This window comes from Octopus bimaculoides, chromosome 24 (genome assembly GCF_046866305.1).
Source record: "Octopus bimaculoides isolate indiv1 chromosome 24, ASM4686630v1, whole genome shotgun sequence".
NCBI classification, from domain to species: domain Eukaryota; kingdom Metazoa; phylum Mollusca; class Cephalopoda; order Octopoda; family Octopodidae; genus Octopus; species Octopus bimaculoides.
In genome coordinates this window covers 27,102,894-27,122,903 of record NC_142951.1, presented here as the reverse complement: position 1 = coordinate 27,122,903, position 20,010 = coordinate 27,102,894, and the positions used below count along the sequence as shown (strand labels likewise).

The 20,010-nt window shown below is 38.1% G+C and overlaps 2 protein-coding genes across 2 annotated transcripts; one reads left to right on the top strand and one right to left on the bottom strand.

Moving 5' to 3' along the window:
* Positions 1-2,677: 2,677 nt before the first annotated feature.
* Positions 2,678-7,110, top strand: LOC106878841 (mitochondrial import inner membrane translocase subunit Tim10). Its single transcript, XM_014928182.3, has 2 exons — positions 2,678-2,989; positions 6,752-7,110. The coding sequence occupies exons 1-2, from the start codon at positions 2,916-2,918 to the stop codon at positions 6,960-6,962; spliced, it is 285 nt and encodes a 94-aa protein (XP_014783668.1). The 5' UTR covers positions 2,678-2,915; the 3' UTR covers positions 6,963-7,110.
* A 608-nt stretch (positions 7,111-7,718) lies between these two features.
* On the bottom strand, positions 7,719-19,974 carry LOC106878840 (splicing factor ESS-2 homolog). Its single transcript, XM_014928180.3, has 8 exons — positions 19,404-19,974; positions 17,838-18,000; positions 15,504-15,620; positions 15,010-15,158; positions 13,387-13,507; positions 10,967-11,328; positions 10,114-10,229; positions 7,719-8,228 (listed from the first exon to the last, which is right to left on the bottom strand). The coding sequence occupies exons 1-8, from the start codon at positions 19,524-19,526 to the stop codon at positions 7,832-7,834; spliced, it is 1,548 nt and encodes a 515-aa protein (XP_014783666.2). The 5' UTR covers positions 19,527-19,974; the 3' UTR covers positions 7,719-7,831.
* Between the last annotated feature and the right edge of the window lie 36 nt (positions 19,975-20,010).

Genomic DNA, 20,010 nt, shown 5'->3' with positions numbered 1-20,010 from the left:
AGGAATTAAAGAAGAAAATAACGGAGGTAGGGAGGAAGGAACGCTTGACTGGTAAAGGTATTAGTAAATCAATTAAAATAAGACAAATATGTGTTTAAATCGATAAATGAATGAATAAGTAAATCAATCGCTCCATCATATGCACAAAGAAAAAAAGAACTATGGAAAGAAAGGAAGACCGATAAGAAAATAATAAAAAAAAGAAAGCAATGTGGAATTAATAAACAAATAATGTTATTGGTGTATTGATAGATGTGATTAAAATTTTCAAATCTTATCTATGTATAAGTATTAAGTCATAATTCCTCGTGTAAAACTTTCTTGACAGGGATTCATATCTTATATAAACATGTTGTAGAATCAGCTTTCTTCAATATAAGAGTCTATGTCAATCCGATCTATTCTTGGTAAGGCGAGGAAAAAGAGTGAAAACAAATTTCAACATTTTCTGTTGAATATATTTGTTTCATTTATGTTCCGCGGAGAATATAACAGCAGCGTTGCCCCGAGCAGCCAACGATATCCATTGATTCAGTGACTGTTTCACTGGTTTTCGTCGTTTTTTTTACCCTCTGGTTGGCCACCTGTATTATTTATATATGTGATAATTAAATTACATATTATGCACTTCGTTAAATCATGATTGGTTATATAAAACGAGAAGTAATATCTAAAAAAAAAGGCTTGTCAATCTGCCTCTCGGTCCCAGTGGACAAAATGGAAAAGGCGTTGCTCCTGAAGATGATGAGGGAGATGCACTGGAACAGCCACCTCCGACCCGATAGCAGTAAGCAGGGATGTGATCCTGGGGCCGAGAACGTCGGAGCTCTTCACTGGCACAGGCTCGACCACAAATCTATTAGAGAGCAGCCGATACTTTGACAGTTTGCCAATCTCGACCTGGGCCAGCAGCTGAACACACCAGGTTGCCGTCGGAGAAGGTGTCACAGCGTGTGGAATTTCAGATGAGGGGTCTATCACCGCGGAACAAGAAAATTGTCATGCTGTCAGGCCTTTTACCGTCCCCTCGGTCTATCCCCGCTGGCTCAAGCTGGGAAGGGAAACCTGCAGTGTCTAGGTTATACTTTATTGAGAGCAGCATGGCGTGGAAGACAGCCAGGACTACTACAATGACATGACAGTGGGTGGAGGCCGAAAGACTTCACAACGGATCCGCAGCAGCATTTGAAAGTCTCACAGATCTGGAAGTCAAACTTCAGAGAATCACCGATGCACAGACATCTTCATCGCAATTTGAAGAAGTGCATTTATTCCAGAAACTGAAGACGTCAGGGTTTTCAACAACGACAGATGTATGTGGAAAAAAAAATCTGTCCGTGAATGACTCAGACTTCGTAACCTCGAGGTTGTTGATTTTCCAACACAACTTGAGCCTGTGGTCTCGACCGCCGCATCAGGAGGCATTCGGACAGGATAACCAGTTTTCCCCGTTCGAACGAGAAGTGGGATAAATAGCTCACCTGGAATGTCAGCTGGTGTGATACATTCTCCAGTACCAATGTCTCAGTTATATTCGAAATTCGACAAGAACTATTATTATCTTATTTATTTATTTGAAAATATATTTAAATATAATATTGGACCTGTTCTATATTTAAGAGATGAGGAATTACGTACATTATTTACATTTGACGGATATTTGTCCTCATCTTGTCTGTTGCTAACACAACGTTTCGGCTGATAAACCCTCCAGCCTTCATAAGGTGTCTTGGGGAAATTTCGAACCTGAGTTCTCATTCCTAATATCGTACCTGTTATAAATATTTTGTTTCTAAGAAAAATCACGATCCATGTAAACATTTAACGCCTCCCTAAGCCCTTGTATGAACTCTCAACACTCTCAGGGAGCCTACCACCTGAGATCCTCAATTCATTCATGGAGTCGTAGAGAGCGCCGTCGTGACAAATGGTGTACCTTAGAGATTTTCAAGGCTTTTGCACCCTCCTCTTCCATGTGCTGACCCTACAAAGTCATTTCATGAGTTTAAGATACAGTTGCAGTTCCCCTTGGTCTTCAAGAAGACCCGATGATTCGATCCTCTCTTTGGAGATTTGTGTGTGTGCGTGTGTGCACTGGGTACCATGCACGGCATGGTGTAATTTGAGGGAATTTGGTTACTTTTTTAAGCAGGCCGAACGACCACATAGGAGGTTCTTCGCTGGTTTATTCGTTTATGTCTGTGAAAGAGAGCTGGTATCGTTTAACCACCAAAGGCGACGGGCTGGCAGTATCATTAGCACGCCGGACAAAATTCTCAGCGGCATTCACTCCGTCTTTACGTTCAGAGTTCAAATCCCGTTGAGGTCGACTTTGCCACCATCCCTTAAGAGTCAATAAACTAACTACCAGTCGAGCACTGGGGTCGATGTAATCGAGTAACCCCCTCCTCCAAAATGTCATGCCTTTGTGTCTATAATAGAAAGAATTATAGTTTAAGCACGGGTTAACTTTGATCGAAAAGACCTATGATGATAGGCGTCCCAGTAGTGACCATCCAGTCAATTCATAAATCAAGGAATTATAACAACCAATGGTGCGAATGAAAGGAAAATTGACTGGTATTTCTAGCAAATCAAGTGGAATGACCGGGTAAGAAGTGCCCTCGTTCTCGCCAGTAAAAGAGAGTTATCTGCCCTTCTGTTTCCCAGTTACGACAGTTGAGCAGCGAAGTTCCTCAGAAAAGCACGTGTACATACTGAGTTACACACCTCTATCAAGAAACACCTTGATATATCGGTAACACGGCGATCTTGCCCCTCACATCACAAAACATACACTTCCTGCTCCAGAATTCATCTTCTGCTTCTTTCAGTCGTCATCTGTTACGTTTGTTTAAATTTTGTTTTCACTTTTCCCAAATATTCTTCTTTAAAAAAATTAAACTAATCGGAAGATGGCGTTAAATGAAGCTCAAATGAAACTAGTTGTGGATTTAGAAATGGAAATGATGGCGGACATGTATAACAGGTCAGTTTAAAGGTTTTTCAAAGCATTTCTGTCTGCATATCTCTCCCCTGTATATATATATATATATATATATATATATATATATATATATATATATATATATATATATATATATATATATATATATATACGTATATGTATATATATCCTTTGTGTATAATTGATTTCAAACACATACTCACAGTCACATAGTTTGGAAGAAAGGGCTGGTCTTATAATCAGATCGATCTCAAGTCTTCGACTCCATACTGATTTCAGCGACCTCTCCTTCCTCACCACCATCACTCATCGCCGCACTCCGAACTGACGATCCGCAAAGTTTAAGCAGTCTTCCAGTTCTGTTGTCCACCCATCAGCCACAAACAACATCATCCACCTTTCATTGATTGTCAACTGAAAAGTTTTCGACTATTCCAACACTCTTTAGTTCGACCAAATATCCTGGATGCTGCATGGATATATCTTTAAAAAGTACACCGTCATCAAATAGAGAGTGAAAGAAGTTTTCTTAATATAAATATGATTTTTAGTTTTTAAAATCCAAGGATCATTCGTGTGCAGTCTATATTAGTGCGTGACAGTACCTGTTAGATTCTTATATGATAGCATTGCCAAAATTTTGCTTCAGTAATCACTGGTTAATTTTTAATTAACTCCCATATAAATACATTAATTATATGATAATTTCATAATTGTATTGCTATAATTACCATATATAACTACCGAAAACACAAAGCATTTTAATTTGAAAAAAATCAAAGCAATGTTTTGATATTTAAAAAGATCCGCTTTTTGTCGTTCAATCAAAAGGTCAGTCCTGGTTGAAGTATTCTAGTTATGACCGTTTAATCTCTCCGCTCCCACCATAAAAAACAAAGAAAACAAAAACAACAATGTATCTAGAATTACATTATCCATCCGTTTTTGAAGTCGATAGACGTGTAATCTGAGAAAGAACCTGGCTGCTATTTCTAGCAGATCGAACGATTACATAAAGACTCGTGTTTGTTTCGAATCTTGGAACAAAATAACTTAAAATATTATAATATATTTAATATATTAATAAACAAAATCCTGCACTTTTATAAAGTTTATTCCAATCAGCATTTTATTGGTGTTCTTTTATATTCGAAGCTTGCTTGATTGATAAAATGAAGGACACGGTCGAACGACCTCGGCGGTATCTGAACTCAAACAGTCAAGTCGTTTGGATCATGCAGAGAATCAATCCCCGCTGCTCTCATTAGCCTTGCCCTAAATAACAAACAAGGCGAGTGAGCTTCGACGCAATCGCTCGATCCGCTAGAAATAGCAATCAAATTACACTATTCTCATTAAAAAAAAAAAAAAGGTCAGTCACTGATATACAATAAGTCGGGATGATCATAAATGCATTATCTCCGATGATAAGGTCTGCTGGATGATGGTTTATTTTGGGACTAAACAATAAAGACCATAGCCTCGTTGATTAACGAAATCGATTTTCCCGTGTGACCGTTTATAGTGAATTTTACGCCGTTTTGATATTAACAAACCTGAATATTGCGTGGGACCCTTCCTTCCCAGCTGTAATAATGATCGTACACACGCACACATTTTTAATTTGGGGCTTAGAACACGTTTACAGAAATAATAATTTTAAAAAATCAAGAAGCATCCCTAATGTTTTCTGATTTTTGTTTTTGTAATTGATTTCCAAACGAATTTAATACTGCCATTCAGTAATAATGAATTATTTTGAAATATTAGTTAAAAGACAAGAATAAGAAACAACAACGAGGCCCCTTTGACCTTTAAAGTGTCGACTTTAAGGTCATTTCGTTTAGCTGCGTAAAAAAGATGCTAGTTTTAATAAATCTTGAAATTAGCGACCCTAAACATTCTTTAAATATTAAATCTGCATCATTTTTTATTGCTTTCGAGTAATTATCTTTCAAGAATTGATTGTGCTAGTGATACACGGTTCTATAGCACGTGTCCAAGAATATGACCAAAATGCCGGTTAGGTAATGTTCTACGAAGAAATGCCATGATTTACCATACTTTACCAAACACGCTATTATTGTTGTTGTTGTATCGCTCCAGATCAGCGAACTTATACACAAACCATTCCAGCCGTGACCTTCACGTCTTCATTCAAACAAACATACATTGTAAATGTAGGATTTTCAGTGTGTGTGTGGGTGTGGAAATTTTGGCTGCTATTTCTAACCGTTTGAGTTACTACATAAATGCTCCCGCGTTAGCTTGATAAACACAGAATATAAGTTATGCATAAGCCGGTTGATTATATATATATATGTGTGTGTGTTTTCTTTAAAATAAGGATACTTACAGTTTGTGTTCGCTGAAATCGGGTGGCAATAGAAACTTCATTTGAGAATCTGTTCCATTCTGCGAATGGATTTCTGTTATAATTTCCGTTTTGTTTTTGACTTTTCTCATTGCTGCTACTATGTCTTCTACTCGAATTTCATTCATATTTTGGATGCCTTAGCAGTGATTCCCAACGTAGGACATATGCCCTACCGGTAGGGCCTGGGAAAATTATGGTGGGACGTGGGATCCCTTTTTTTTTCTTTTTTTCAATGGGACATGTAATAGTGACTTTTTTTTTTAGTATTGTACTTTTTTGTACTCAGTACGTAATGAAAGAGTTACCAGTAGATTCTTTCGTATTAAATAATTGTGATAAAATATTAAGAATAAAGTTGTTGTTTTTTTTTTCCAGTCACCGGTGGGGTATACATTTTTCTGGGAAGTTATAGTGGAGCCGGGGGGAAATAGGTTGGGAAACACTGCCTTATAGGAATATATTAGTGTTTTGTGAACAGCTTTTCTCTCTCGTTGTTAGATCTTTATGGGAAATACCGTACGCAATCTTATTGTCCACGTTCGTTATATATTTGTTAATCTCTCTCAATTTTCATCTGACTGTTCACCGATTATTGTTGTTTACCTTCTGGGTCAACTTAGACGTTTAACGATAGAATGTTCCAACTACGGGCATTTCGTATTGTTTTCAGATTTTGTATATCTGAACCAGATGGCTGCACCAGGCTCCAATCTGATCTGGCAGAGTTTCTACAACTGGATGCCCTTCCTAACGCCAACCACTCCGAGAGTGTAGTGGGTGCTTTTACGTGCCACCGGCACGAGGGCCAGTCAGGTAACGGTCACGCTCAAATGACGTTTTTTACGTGCCACCTGCACAGGAGCCAGTCCAGCGGCACTGGCAACGAGTTCGCTCTAATGTTTTTCGACGTGCCAGTAAGGCGACCTCTTTTCCATGTTGACACGGGTTGGACAGCTTGACAGGAACTGGCAAGGCCAGGAGCCACCCCAGGTTCCATAGTCTGTTTTTGGCTTGGTTTCTATGGCTGGATGCTCTTCCTAATGTGAACCACTTTACTGGGCGCTTTTATGAGGCACCACCACCCACATCAATGCTTTTTACGTGGCACCTTGGTTTTAGGATCTCAATTCTGTTGTGGTGGGCAGGTCTTCTCGAGTACAACAATGCACCACATATCTCAGTTCTCTATCATCTCTTTCATAAGGTTCGGCATTTTGAGATCGGCCTTCAATGCTTCATCCCATGTCTTTCTGGGTCTCCCTCTTCCACAGCTTCCCTCCACTTCCTGCCAGATTATATAAATGACAAGGGAACTAGTAATTATGCAATGCACTTCATTAGCTTACAGTTGTTTCTGCTATTAAATTCAATGCACTCATAGTTCTTTTTCGTTTGGTCTTTTACAGAATGACTAGTGCCTGCCAGAAGAAATGCATTCCACCACGATACAAAGATGCCGAACTAAACAAAGGTGAAGCAGTTTGTTTAGATCGATGTGTGGCCAAGTACCTCGATGTTCATGACAGAATTGGTAAAAAACTCACAGCTATTTCACAACAAGATGAAGCTGCCATGAAAAAGTTACAATCACAAATTCAGAACCAACAACCAACTTAAAACTTAATAAACGATTAGACTTTAAAAAAAATATTGGGGCTTTTTTTTTTTTTAATTAATATTTAATTATGTTGGGTTTCATTGATTTTTTTAAAATATCAAATAAAAAAAAAATAGAAAAAATATATATGAATTATAGGGAATGAAATATTTTTCTTGATTCTTTTTTCTCTGTTTATATTTATATTTATATATATATATATATATATTATATGTTCAAATGCCCCATTCTGAAATAAAAGACAGGATGGTCCCAGCTAAAATACCTTTAGTGAATAGGTTTACTGAATCAAAATTCACTAGGTGCAGGAGTGGCTGTGTGGTAAGTAGCTTTCTTACCAACCACATGGTTCCAGTTCAGTCCCACTACGTGGCACTTTGGGCAAGTGTCTTCTGCTATAGCCTCAGGCCGACCAAAGCCTTGTTAGTGGATTTGGTAGGCAGAAATTGGAAGAAGCTTGTCATATATGTGTGTGTGTGTGTTTGTCCCCTCCCCAACATCGCTAGACATACGATGCCAGCATGTTCATGTCCCTGTAACTTAGCGGTTCAGCAGTAAGAGACTGATAAGAATAAGAACTAGGCTTACAAAGAATAAGTCCTGGGGTTGATTTGCTCAACTAAAAGGTGGTGCTCCAGCATGACCGCAGTCAAATGAATGAAATAAGTATAAGAATAAGAGCGAAACAACAATTTTGCAAATATCAAAAAAAATATTTTCCAACAAGAAAATTATAAAACACAAAAAAAACAAAATTAAAAAATAAGCATTTTTATTTTATTTTTTCCATTTTTCAAAATATATATTTACAAAAAGCACTTTTTCCCCCCCCCCCCAATTCTTTGACAACTGTATCTTGTCACACATCTCAGAAAAAGTCTGAAGCTGACATTCTTTCTGGAAGATTTAACAAGTTGTCAGTCAACGACGGAGAGTCTGCAACACCATGACCAACGCTATGTTTCTCTGAATCAGTTGGTGTCTTGGCTTGTTGGTGATACTGGTCAACGTCTTGGACATGACCGGGAGTGCTCGATCTGCTGCTTGTGCTCCTGAAGGAACTGCTACCTGGGCTTTTCATGTCAGGACTGAGGAAAGGGGACTTGTGCCTGCGTAATGGACTGGGGCTGTAGCTGGCCCTTAATGCCTTGTCAGTGTTATTCTTGATGCGTAGGCTGGAGTTAGCAAGTCGCTGTGCCGCTGGAGACATGCTATTTAGTTTATCGGTGCCACTCATACCAAAGCATGGCGACAAGGACGCTGGACTGCAGAAAATACAAAGAAAGAAAATACAGATACAATATATACATATATATACATACACACAATATATACACACACACCGTCCAGCTTCCTTCCGGTTCGTTGCTTCACAGCGTTCAATATACATATAATTTTTCACGTCTGGCCGTATAGCCTTTTCCGTTTGTTTTCTGTCCGCCACTACATTCCTCCGTGGTACAAATTTAATTTGTGGGTACAAATTTAGTTTGTGGTCCGTGGGAAGAGCCATTTTAACGATGTGTCCTGCTCTAACTCTTCGCAACGCCTGTGTTAGAATGGTGGTAGCTGATGAAGGAAAATGTTCTCTATGTGGCCTGTGTGTGTTCTGTACTCTGGTTATTATTATTCTTTTGTCTACGTTTTGTTTGCAACGTCCTGTACCCAGATATGCACCTATATATACAGGTAGATGTAGGTATGCACATACTTGTACGTATATATGCATATACTCATTTATTATTTGTTTTATATATATATATATATGTATATATATCCAAAGTTTCAAAAATTATATATAATTATATATATATATATATATATACTTTTTACTTGTTTCAGTCATTTGACTGCGGCCATGCTGGAGCACTGCCTTTAGTCTAGCAAATTGACCCCAGGACTTATTCTTTGTAAACCTAATACTTATTCTATCGGTCTCTTTTGCCGAACTGCTAAGTTACGGGGACGTAAACACATCACCATCGGTTGTCAAGCGATGTTGGGGAGACAAATACAGACACACAAACACATATATATAAGGATTTACTTTTCGTAATGATATAAAAAACCAAGGCTGTGTGCATAATATAGAACATTTATAAACAGAAGGTCTTACAGCTGTTTCCAGGGTATTTATTATATCCCTTCATCGGAGACGGTGTGAGAGAATGGTTGGACCCCTTATTCGCATAATCACTGAACCTAGAGCTTAACTATGGTCTATCCATAGCACTTACTCAGCATTACCTGAAATCTCTGGATGCTAAACAGTGATGATGATGATCTGAACATGGGAAATATTTACCTTGCTCAGAAACTGGCAACAGTAAGGACACATCCAGCCATAAAAATTTGCCTTAACCCCTTTTGATACCAACCTGGCTGAAACTACCTCCAGCTCTGTAGTACAAATGTCTTGTTTTCAAAAGTTCTGAATTTAAATCTTTCACCAAACCGTAATCAGAATTTATATTACTAAGACTAGCTTAATGATAACTAAGTTATTTGTTATATTTAACCCTTTTGATACCAACCCGGCTGAAACCGCCTCTGGCTCTGTAGTACAAATGTCTTCTTTTCAAAAGTTTTGAATTAAAATCTTCCACCAAACCTTAATCACAATTTATGTTCCTAACACTAGTTAAATGATAACTAAGTCATTTTACTAAATTCTTTGTTATATTTAAAATTAATTGCAAGAAACAGAGCATCTCAACAGAAGTACGGTAACAAAAGGGTTAATGTTACCATGATATTTTTAACCCTCTTGATACCAATTCAGCTGAAACCAGCTCTGGTTCTGTAGTACAAATGTCTTGTTTTCATAAGTTTTGAACTAAAATCTTCCACCAAACCTTAGTCACAATTTATGTTCCTAACACCTGCTTAAATGATAACTAAGTTATTTTACTAAATACTTCGTTATATTTAAAATTAATTGAAAGAAACACAGAGCATCTCAACAGAAATATGGTAACAAAAGGGTTAATTGAACTCTGCTAGTTCATGCAAGCATGGAAAAATGGATGTTAAAATGACAAAGATGAACACTGATATATATACACACACACACACACACACACACACACACATCATTGCCATTCAAATATGAAGAAAAATTAACGATGTAAAAACGTGAGTTAAGTTTACCTGGATAATCGCTGTGTGACCCTTCGTAAAGCATCCTGCTTTCTCACTCTGTGGGCCTTACTTGCCCTTTCTGCCAGTTCCAGAGCAATTCTGTCCCGCTTAGGTAATTCAGGTATCTAAAACAACGAATTGATAATAAACATGTAAAGTTTAGCATAAACGCACATTTAACCCATTAGCATTCAGTTTACTCTACCAAATATAATGCCACATCACTTTGAATTAATCATGCACTGCTTTGCAGCTTTAAGATTTTGATGAGAAGATTGTTTATGCTAAGAATGACATCACAAAGTATACATAAGAGGTCGAATCTGACCAGTTTGAACATGAAACAGGTAGAATATTTGGGCTGGATATGACTGGTTTAAATGCTAAAGGGTTAAAAGTGAAACCAAAACAGTATTAACATAAAGGGTTTTCAACAATATTCTAATCCCAAATTTTGTTTGTTTCCTCCATGTTTTGAATCCCATTTTACCCTTCTTTCTGCTACAATAATGAAAATAGTGATCACCACACACACGTGTGTGTGTATGTGTCTCGTGGATATCTTTGGACTGTGCTATGTTTCCGATGAAGAGCTCTGCTCGAAACGTCAAATTCTCTTTCTTTCCTTTCCCGAGCGTCCAGTAACACAAACTGTATCACGTTGTCGTGTTGTTGTTTTTTGCCGTTTTTCTTTTTTGAACCTATATATATATATATATATATATATATACACACACACATACATACAAGCACACACACACAAATACATAATGTATGTGAAGATAGAAATTACTCATTACCCTAATTATCAGATAAACACAAAGTTAGAAAGTTGATTAGACCTGTTAATTACATTACCTACCTTAAATGTCGGACCAGGTGTTTTGGGCAACGGTGTATTGTCAGTGCCATCTAACCTGAACGGTGTGCCTTCAATTTCACCCCATGTCATCAAAGGTGACTCATTTCCCATCCCGGGGACTGGTGATGGGGTCTTCACAAAACCATATCCATTGATCATCGGTGAGAACCCAGTATGCACTTCCTTCCCGTCGTGACCGATTTTGCCCAAATTGGCGTGGGCCTTTTCAGATGCTACCTGCTGTAGAATCTCCTTATTTTTTTCAGAGTTAAAGGGGTTCAGATTAAACCGTGTGTTATTATGGATTATATCCCGCTTTTTTATTAACTTCTCGATCTTTTCTTCAGAGGTTAATTCTGAACCTGCAATAAGAGAAGAGGTAAGATAACAATAAAAGGTAATGCAAAAAGGTGAGGGTAGAAATAAGAATATAATAACTTGTGCATTTTATAAAAATTCCTACATTCGCCTTATGTTGTAATTCTACATTTCCCACCTAACTGGAGGGGAAAATAAATGGAATTATAAGATTTTTGACTTTTGTTTAATACTTCTAGCATCAAAACACCTCAGGCTACTTCAGAAAGCAAATATCATCTTCGAAACACTTAGAATAGAGGCAGCTGATGAAGGAATAATTCCAAGTGGCTTTCTGTTTTCCTATGTGTTCGTTCCGTTGTCTGTAGTTCATTTTTCTAACGTCCTGTACCCGAATATGCATCTATATACACATGTAGATGTAAGCATGTACATATATGTGTGTATACATGCATACATATTCTTTGTATTATTATTTATATATATATATATATTAGAAAAAATAATAAGGTACTCAGATATCTGGATGGTTGTACATTTACAGATTTTTATAAAAACATGTGACATATTAATAAAAATCTGTAAATGTATAACCATCCAGATATCTGAGTACCTTATTATTTTTTCTAATATATAATTCCTGTACATCACCTACAAACCTTCTAATATATATATATATATATATGTAAAGGGAAAGAAGAAAAGAGAGGGAGTGGAATAGAGAGAGAGAGAGAAAGGAAGAGGTACAACATTGATTTTCCAGAACCTCAATTCCAAAGCCTTTCCAGGATTACCGATTTTTCTGAACTATGAGTGATCACTTCTAAATAAAACAAATATTAAATTTACTTAAATAATCAAATGAAATATAGGTAGAAGTTGTACTGATATGTATATACACACGCACACACACACACACACACATATGATGGGCTTCTTTCAGTCTCCATCTACTAAATCCATTCACAAGGCTTTGGTTGGCCCAAAGCTAAAGTAGAAGACACTTGTTCAAGGTACCGCACAGCGGGACTGAACCCAGAACCATGTGGTTGGGAAGCAAGCTTCTCACCACACAGCCATGCCTGCACATCATCATCATTTAACATCCAATTTTCATGCTGGCATGGGTTGGATGGCTTAATTGAAAACTAGTAAGCAGGAGAGCTGCACCAGGTTCCAATATGATTTGGTATGGTTTCTACAGCTGGATGCTCTTCCTAATGCCAACCACTCCCAAGAGAATAGCGGATGCTTTTTATGTGCCACCAGCAGGAGAGCCAGTTATGAAATGCTTGTATATATAGTGATTAAAACCTTTCAAGGTAATTCTATGTAATAACCATTTTATATGTTGTTCCAAATATCAGCTTAAGAATAAAAAATATTAGGAATCATTTTGGTAAATTCCTCAAAATTCTTGACTATTTCCAAAATGGATTTGAAAACAATGTATTTTTCTAGAAATTTAGCAATGAAAGGAATCAAAAGGCAAGATTTTGAATTATAGAACCAAAGGAAAGCCAGGAAGATCGACATTATGGAACCAGGAAGGTTGGAATCATAAAATCAGGAAGGCTTAGGAAGATTAATATCATAGAATCAGAGACTGTTTTAGGTACATTGGTAGTGAAAAAAGTTCAAGATAAATAACAACTAGATAGAATGAACCAATGTGGGAGCATTTATGCAGTAGCTTGATCTGCTAAGAACAGCAGCCAAATCACACCACAATTGTTTTCTTATTCTTTATTGCCCACAAGGGGCTAAACATAGAGGGGACAAACAAGAACAGACAAACGGATTAAGTCGATTACATCGACCCCAATGCGTAAGTGGTACTTATTTAATCGACCCCGAATGGATGAAAGGCTAAGTCGACCTCGGCGGAATTTGAACTCAGAACGTAGCAGCAGACGAAATACCGCTAAGCATTTCGCCCAGCGTGCTAATGTTTCTGCCAGCTCACCGCAATTGTTTTCTTAAATAAAAAAATTAGGATAAATTGAGAAAATGAAGTTCCTAAGATACAATATGTCAGGGTTGATCATAGCTTGATTGAAGATGAGTGATTAAACAATTATAACGAAGTAAAATTATCATACCGTCTGGAACATACATAAGGCTATTCTTGGCACTGTACTGCCAGGAATGCAAAGCAGGAGGTGGTTTCTCTTGGATGGCTTGTTTCTCAATACTTGGTAATGCTAACTTCTCTTCTTGTTCCTAACAAAATAGAAAACAGAAAACAAATGTAACATTGAAGACAAACACATTTGCTAAGATAAGACATAACGGCTCTTTCTACATCTGACTATAGAAAGACAAACAGATACATATATACATACACACCCACACGGTATATATACATGCATACATCATTAATCATAATTGTCATCGTCATCATTTAGCATCTGTTCATGCAACTGGCACCCGTGCTGGTGGTACGTAAATGCACCCATTACACTCTTGGAGCGGTTGGTGTTAGGAACGGCACCTAGCGGTAGAAACCATGCCAAATCAGACTGGAATCTGGTGCAGCCCTGGTCAAACCGTCCAACCCATGCTAGCATGGACAAGGGACAGTAAATGATGATGATGATTTCTATGCTGGCATGGGCTAGATGGTTTAACTGGAACTTGTAAGCTGGAGAGCTGTGCTAGGCTCCAGTCTGGCCTGGCTTGGTTTCTACAACTGATTGTGCAGGTGGCACGTAAAATACACCATTCTGAGCGTGGCCGTTGCCAGTACCGCCTGACTGGCCTTCGTGCCGGTGGCACGTAAAAGCACCCACTACACTCTCTGAGTGGTTGGCGTTAGGAAGGGCATCCAGCTGTAGAAACTCTGCCAAATCAGATTGGAGCCTGGTGTAGCCATCTGGTTTCACCAGTCCTCAGTCAAATTGTCCAACCCATGCTAGAATGGAAAGCGGACGTTAAACGATGACGATGATGATGATGATGCCCATCCTAACGCCAACCACTCCAAGAGTTTAGTGGGTACCTTTTACATACCATTGGCATAGGTGCTTCTTACGTATCACTGGCACTGGTGCCTTTTACATGTGACTGGCATGGCCGCTTTTTATGTGTCAGCGCTGGTTACGAAAGAAAGAAATGATCCTTAGTCACCTAAACAAACGTACATGCTCAAAGTTATAGACATATATACATTCCAACCGATTTCATTCAGCAAACTGAATTAACCCTTTAGAAGTTAACACCGGCCATATTCAGCCCAAATATGCTACATGCTTCATGTTCTAACCAACTAGATCCAGCCTATCACACCTACCCCTTCATCATCATCATCGTTTAACGTCCGCTTTCCATGCTGGCATGGGTTGGACGATTTGAGTGAGGACTGGTGGACAAGGAGGCGACACCAGGCTCCAATCTGATCTGGCAGAGTTTCTACAGCTGGATGCCCTTCCTAACACCAACCACTCTGAGAGTGTAGTGGGTGTTTTTACGTGCCACTGGCACAAGGCCCAGTCAGGCGGTACTGGCAACAGCCACACCCGAAATGGTGTATTTTACATGTCACCTGCACAGGAGCCAGTCCAGCGGCACTGGAAACGATTTCACAATCTCATCATCAACATTTTGAAGCTTCTTGTTAATGCATGGTTAATTAATTAAAACAATGTGAATGAACAAGCATTACATTTGACAGAATCATCCGAATGCTAAAGCGTTAAACTATACACTTGAATCTATTGCCTTACAATGTTTTGTTTTTCTTCTTGTTCGTACAACCACGAGTGTTTTTCTTTGTGTTTACGTTGTGTTTCCTTGAGAATTTCTGCAAAAGATGCGTTGTCCTCGCTGGTGTGTTTCGACAGATAGTTATCCAGCGTATCAAGGTGAAGTCTCTCTGGGAAAAAAAACAACAAAAAAACATATTACATTCTATCTATAAATCAAAAGACATCCAAGATAATTTAGATATACATGGATAAATGTATATCTAGATAAGATATATATGTATGTATGTATGTGTGTATATGTTTGTGTGCCTGTGTTTGTCCCCGCAACATCGCTTAACAACTGATGCTGGTGTGTTTATGTCCCCTGTAACTTAGCGGTTCGGCAAAAGATGACCGATGGAATAGAATAAGTCCTGGGGTCGATTTGCTCGACTAAAGGCGGTGCTCCAGCATGGCCGCAGTCAAATGACTGAAACAAGTAAAAGAGAGTAAGATAGGAAAACTAGCCATACCTGATTCTTCGTTTTTCTCTGAAGTATTGTCTTGTTTTTCTTTCAGTGATGAACTCTCTGTTGGAGATGCTTTATTTTCTCTACCTTCAGGGGTTTCAAAAGTGTCTGGAGTGTTGTCTGTTAAGAATCAATAAAACAAGAGTTAAATGTATCAGGAAGGAGTATTGTGTGTCGAGTATCAATCACAATAAGAGGTTTGTCAACAGTATATACCACAGAAGATGAGAAGCAGTTTGGCTTTGTGCCAGGGAGAAGCACCACTGATGCTATATTCCTGGTGAGGCAGCTGCGAAAGTACCAGGCCCCCCCAAAAAACCTCTCTGTGCTTTGCTTTTGCTGACATGGAGAAAGTGTTCAACAGGGTCACCCACTCCCATATCTGGTGGTCATTGCAGAAACTAGGGATAGAGGAGTGGCTGGTGAGAGTTGCAACATTTTGTAATTTGATTCTTTTACAACAATTTCTTCAGATTTATGTTTTCAATGTGAATGATTATGATTAAGTGGAAAAAAGGTGCAAAATTACATTATTTAAAAAATTTTATCTTCCACCACCAATCTCTCATTTTTTATTATTTTGCTGATTTTTTTTTCTTTCTTAATTGAGTGTTTAAGAAATACCAGACACTGATTTGGGAAAAAAGAAAATTCTGACACTGAAAAAATGTAAAAGTTATGCATAATTTCAAGCATAACTCACTGATGAAGAATGAAAATCTCTGGAGTTCTGCTATGCAGATGGACAAACCATTTGCAACATGAATTTCAAGAAATCAATCATTCTCACGATCCTCTTCTAATCAAAGCATGTAAGACAGACAGATTTCATTTTCACTTGGAACCAGACCAAGGAGTTGCAAGTACTAAGTTATTTTCTGGTGAAGAACAAACCAAGATGTTGTTGAAGAAAAGTGTGCCTGGAATAATAGTTGTACACTTTCCCTAACTGAAAGAAGCCTGAAGATGTCCCCATAGCTGAATATACCTAGACGTAGGCATGGTCATGTGGTAAGAAGCTTCTTTCAAATTCCGCCGAGGTCGACTTTACCTTTCATCCTTTCGGGGTCGATATTAAATACCAGTTATGCACTGGGGTTGATGTAATCGACTTAATCCCTTTGCCTGTCCTTGTTTGTCCCCTCTATGTTTAGCCCCTTATGGGCAATAAAGAAATAAGAAGCTTCTTTCCCAACCACATGGCTCCGGGTTCAATTCCACTGTGTGGCACCGCAGGCAAGTTTCTTCAATAGCTTCAGGTCGACCAAAGCCTTTTGAGTGGACTTGGTAAGCGGAAACAGAAAGAAGCCCATCGAATATGTGTGTATGCATGTGTGTGTGTGTGTATTTACATTTGTCCTCTCGCAAAGCTTGACAACTGGTCTCATTCTCACACACAATCAAATAGATAACAGGACATACGTATATTCAGACACATGACTCACTGTCTCTCAAATACAAGCAAGAAATCTATTTCTCAATTTTTAGTTATTCTGATAATCTGGTGTTCATACAGTCACATGACACAGTTTTATCTCTTGGTACAATTATCATCCATCCTGTCACATGATGTAATAGGGAGTCTAAAATGCCATTGTTGTCCATATGGCCAGGACAGAATTACTGGACTAACTTTTTGTGCAGTTGTCATTCTAAATTCCCATAAACCTAATATACAGACATCACAAAGATCTAAATAAATTCTATGCCTGACCACATGACCTTCAGCCAAACTGTTCCTTAACTAATTGCAGTCATTATCTCTCCATATGAAAAAAAGAAAGTTTTCAAACTCCTGTTAGAATCAAGACTGCTTCAGTACAGCTCTACATCCCTCAATCTAATGCTACTTTTGAAATTTATGGAATTATGAAACCAGTTGAGTTAATGTGAAAAAAAATCTTCTTAAAGACTTCAAGTGCATTTTCAATTTCATTTCTTTTATGTATATGTGCATATGTATGTGTAAGTGAATGTGTTCATATATATATATATATATATATATATATCATCATCATCATCATCGTTTAACGTCCGCTTTCCATGCTAGCATGGGTTGGACGATTTGACTGAGGACTGGTGAAACCGGATGGCAACACCAGGCTCCAATCTAATTTATATATATATATATATATATATTCACCTGAGTTACACAGACACTCCCTTGATATTCTACTCTCTCTCTCTCTCTCTCAACACTGGAAATGCAGTGAACCAGTGATTGAACCATTGGAAATCTATAACCAGTTACTACATTATTCACAAAACGTTTGATATAAAATACAAAACTTATGAAAAATAATCGTGAAAACTGTAACAGAAAGAGAGCAAACTTACAGACAGATGAAGAGCCTGTTTCTGGGCGCCGTAGACCATATTTCATCTGGATTTCCCGTAATTTGACAAGATCATTGTTTTCTACTGCATCAAAATATTCCGCCTGAGCCTTCCACTTTGGAAGGTCAGGGAAAAAATCACGCTGAATAATCTTCTGCAAACCCTGAGAATGAAACAAAAACAAAAAAAATTATATATACAGATCTATGCAGTCATCATCATCATCATCATCATCAACATTTAACATCCGTTTTCCAGACTGGCATGGATTGGCTGGCTTGTAAGGAACTGGCAAGGCCAAGAGCTGCACCAGGTTCCACAGTCTGTTTTGGCTTGGTTTTTACAGCTGGTTGCCCTTCCTAATGCCATCCACTCCACAGAGTGTACTGGGTGCTTTTTATGTGGAACCAGCACCAGTGCTTTTTAAATGACATCAGCACTACTGCTTATTATGTGGCACCAGCACTAGTGCTTATTATGTGGCACCAACACCAGTGCTTATTATGTGGCACCAACACCAGTGCTTTTTATGTGGCACCAACACCAGTGCTTTTTATGTGGCACCAGCACTAGTGTTTATTATGTGGCACCAACACCAGTGCTTATTATGTGGCACCAGCACTAGTGCTTATTATGTGGCACCAACACTAGTGCTTATTATGTGGCACCAACACTAGTGCTTATTATGTGGCACCAACACTAGTGCTTATTATGTGGCACCAACACCAGTGTTTTTTTATGTGGCACCAGCATCAGTGCTTATTATGTGGCACCAACACCAGTGCTTTTTAAATGACATCAGCACTACTGCTTATTATGTGGCACCAACACCAGTGCTTTTTATGTGGCACCAGCACTAGTGCTTATTATGTGGCACCAGCACCAGTGCTTTTTATGTGGCACCAGCACTAGTGCTTATTATGTCGCGGCCTGGCTACATGAGGAGAGCTTAATGTAGAGCAATTGCATCACAAGCTTCGGCTAGCTAAGATACATATGTAGCGTATATTTTATTTGTTCCACTCCCTCAATTTCGATATATACAAACTCGTTCTGACCAGAAGTCTTTGGTCATAGAGCTAACGTAACCATGCAACCAGTATAAACGAGTCTCAATGTGGTCTTGAACCTGCTAGAAATAGTACCCAAATCTCCCACCCTGCCATATTAGAGGACGCAAAAAAAAAATCTTCGGAGTTTGTAGCCGAGCTTGGTAGGACTAGGATCCACATCACCCACCAACCGTCTCCCCCACCCCGTTTGTCAGCGCGCATTTTTTCTTTCATATACGGTGCACTTCAACTACTACACTATTTTTTTTCTAGATATTAAGGAAGGACACGTTTGATAAGTACTCCTTCGGCACTGGTGCGTAAATTTATTCAAATTTACTGAACTAAAACCCGTAGAATACAGGATATACCAAAAATTCTGTGGAGAGACAGGCGTTTTGACCATGGCTCATTAGAGCAGTAATTAATTAAGACTAAACCACAACAATACACAGAGAACAGTGCTCAAACGAAAAACAACTTTACAGAACAGTGACATGAATGTAAAACTCACTTCAATATAAGTATCTTCATCGAGAACTTTTTTCTTTATCTTCTTCACAGTAACCGCTTCGTTATCGCTGTTATTTCTGATTTTCCGAAGAACTCCGCAATATTCCGTTGTTTCCAAAGCCATTCTTGGTCTCTTCTCTTTTATGGTTAATTATTTCAACGCAATCAAATCAAACATCCACTTTGTTGATATTCTTCCTTCTTCTTGTTTCAACAATGAATCAGTCTATCGTACTCTTATGGAACTAAATTAATTCTAATTTTAGAATAATTAATAATTATTTATATAATTAGTGGTTAATCAACGAACGAAAGTAAATACATAGTAAAAAAGCCTTGTGGTTTTTTCGAGGAAACCGGAAGTACGAAATCGATGAAGAAAATAAACATAAAGGAAGTAAATGAGTTTATAAAAGGAGAAAAAATGTTTTTAATTCATTGGGAACATATAAGAAGATATTTGAAAGGGAAAAATTTTCTTTCAATTTTTTGATGAGAAAAATATGGGAGAAAAATCTTTTTTTAGAATGTTTTAAAAATACAGAAAATTAGTGATATTTTAGTCGTTAGAAACCAGAACTTAGTCACGTGATCAAACATTAACTTTG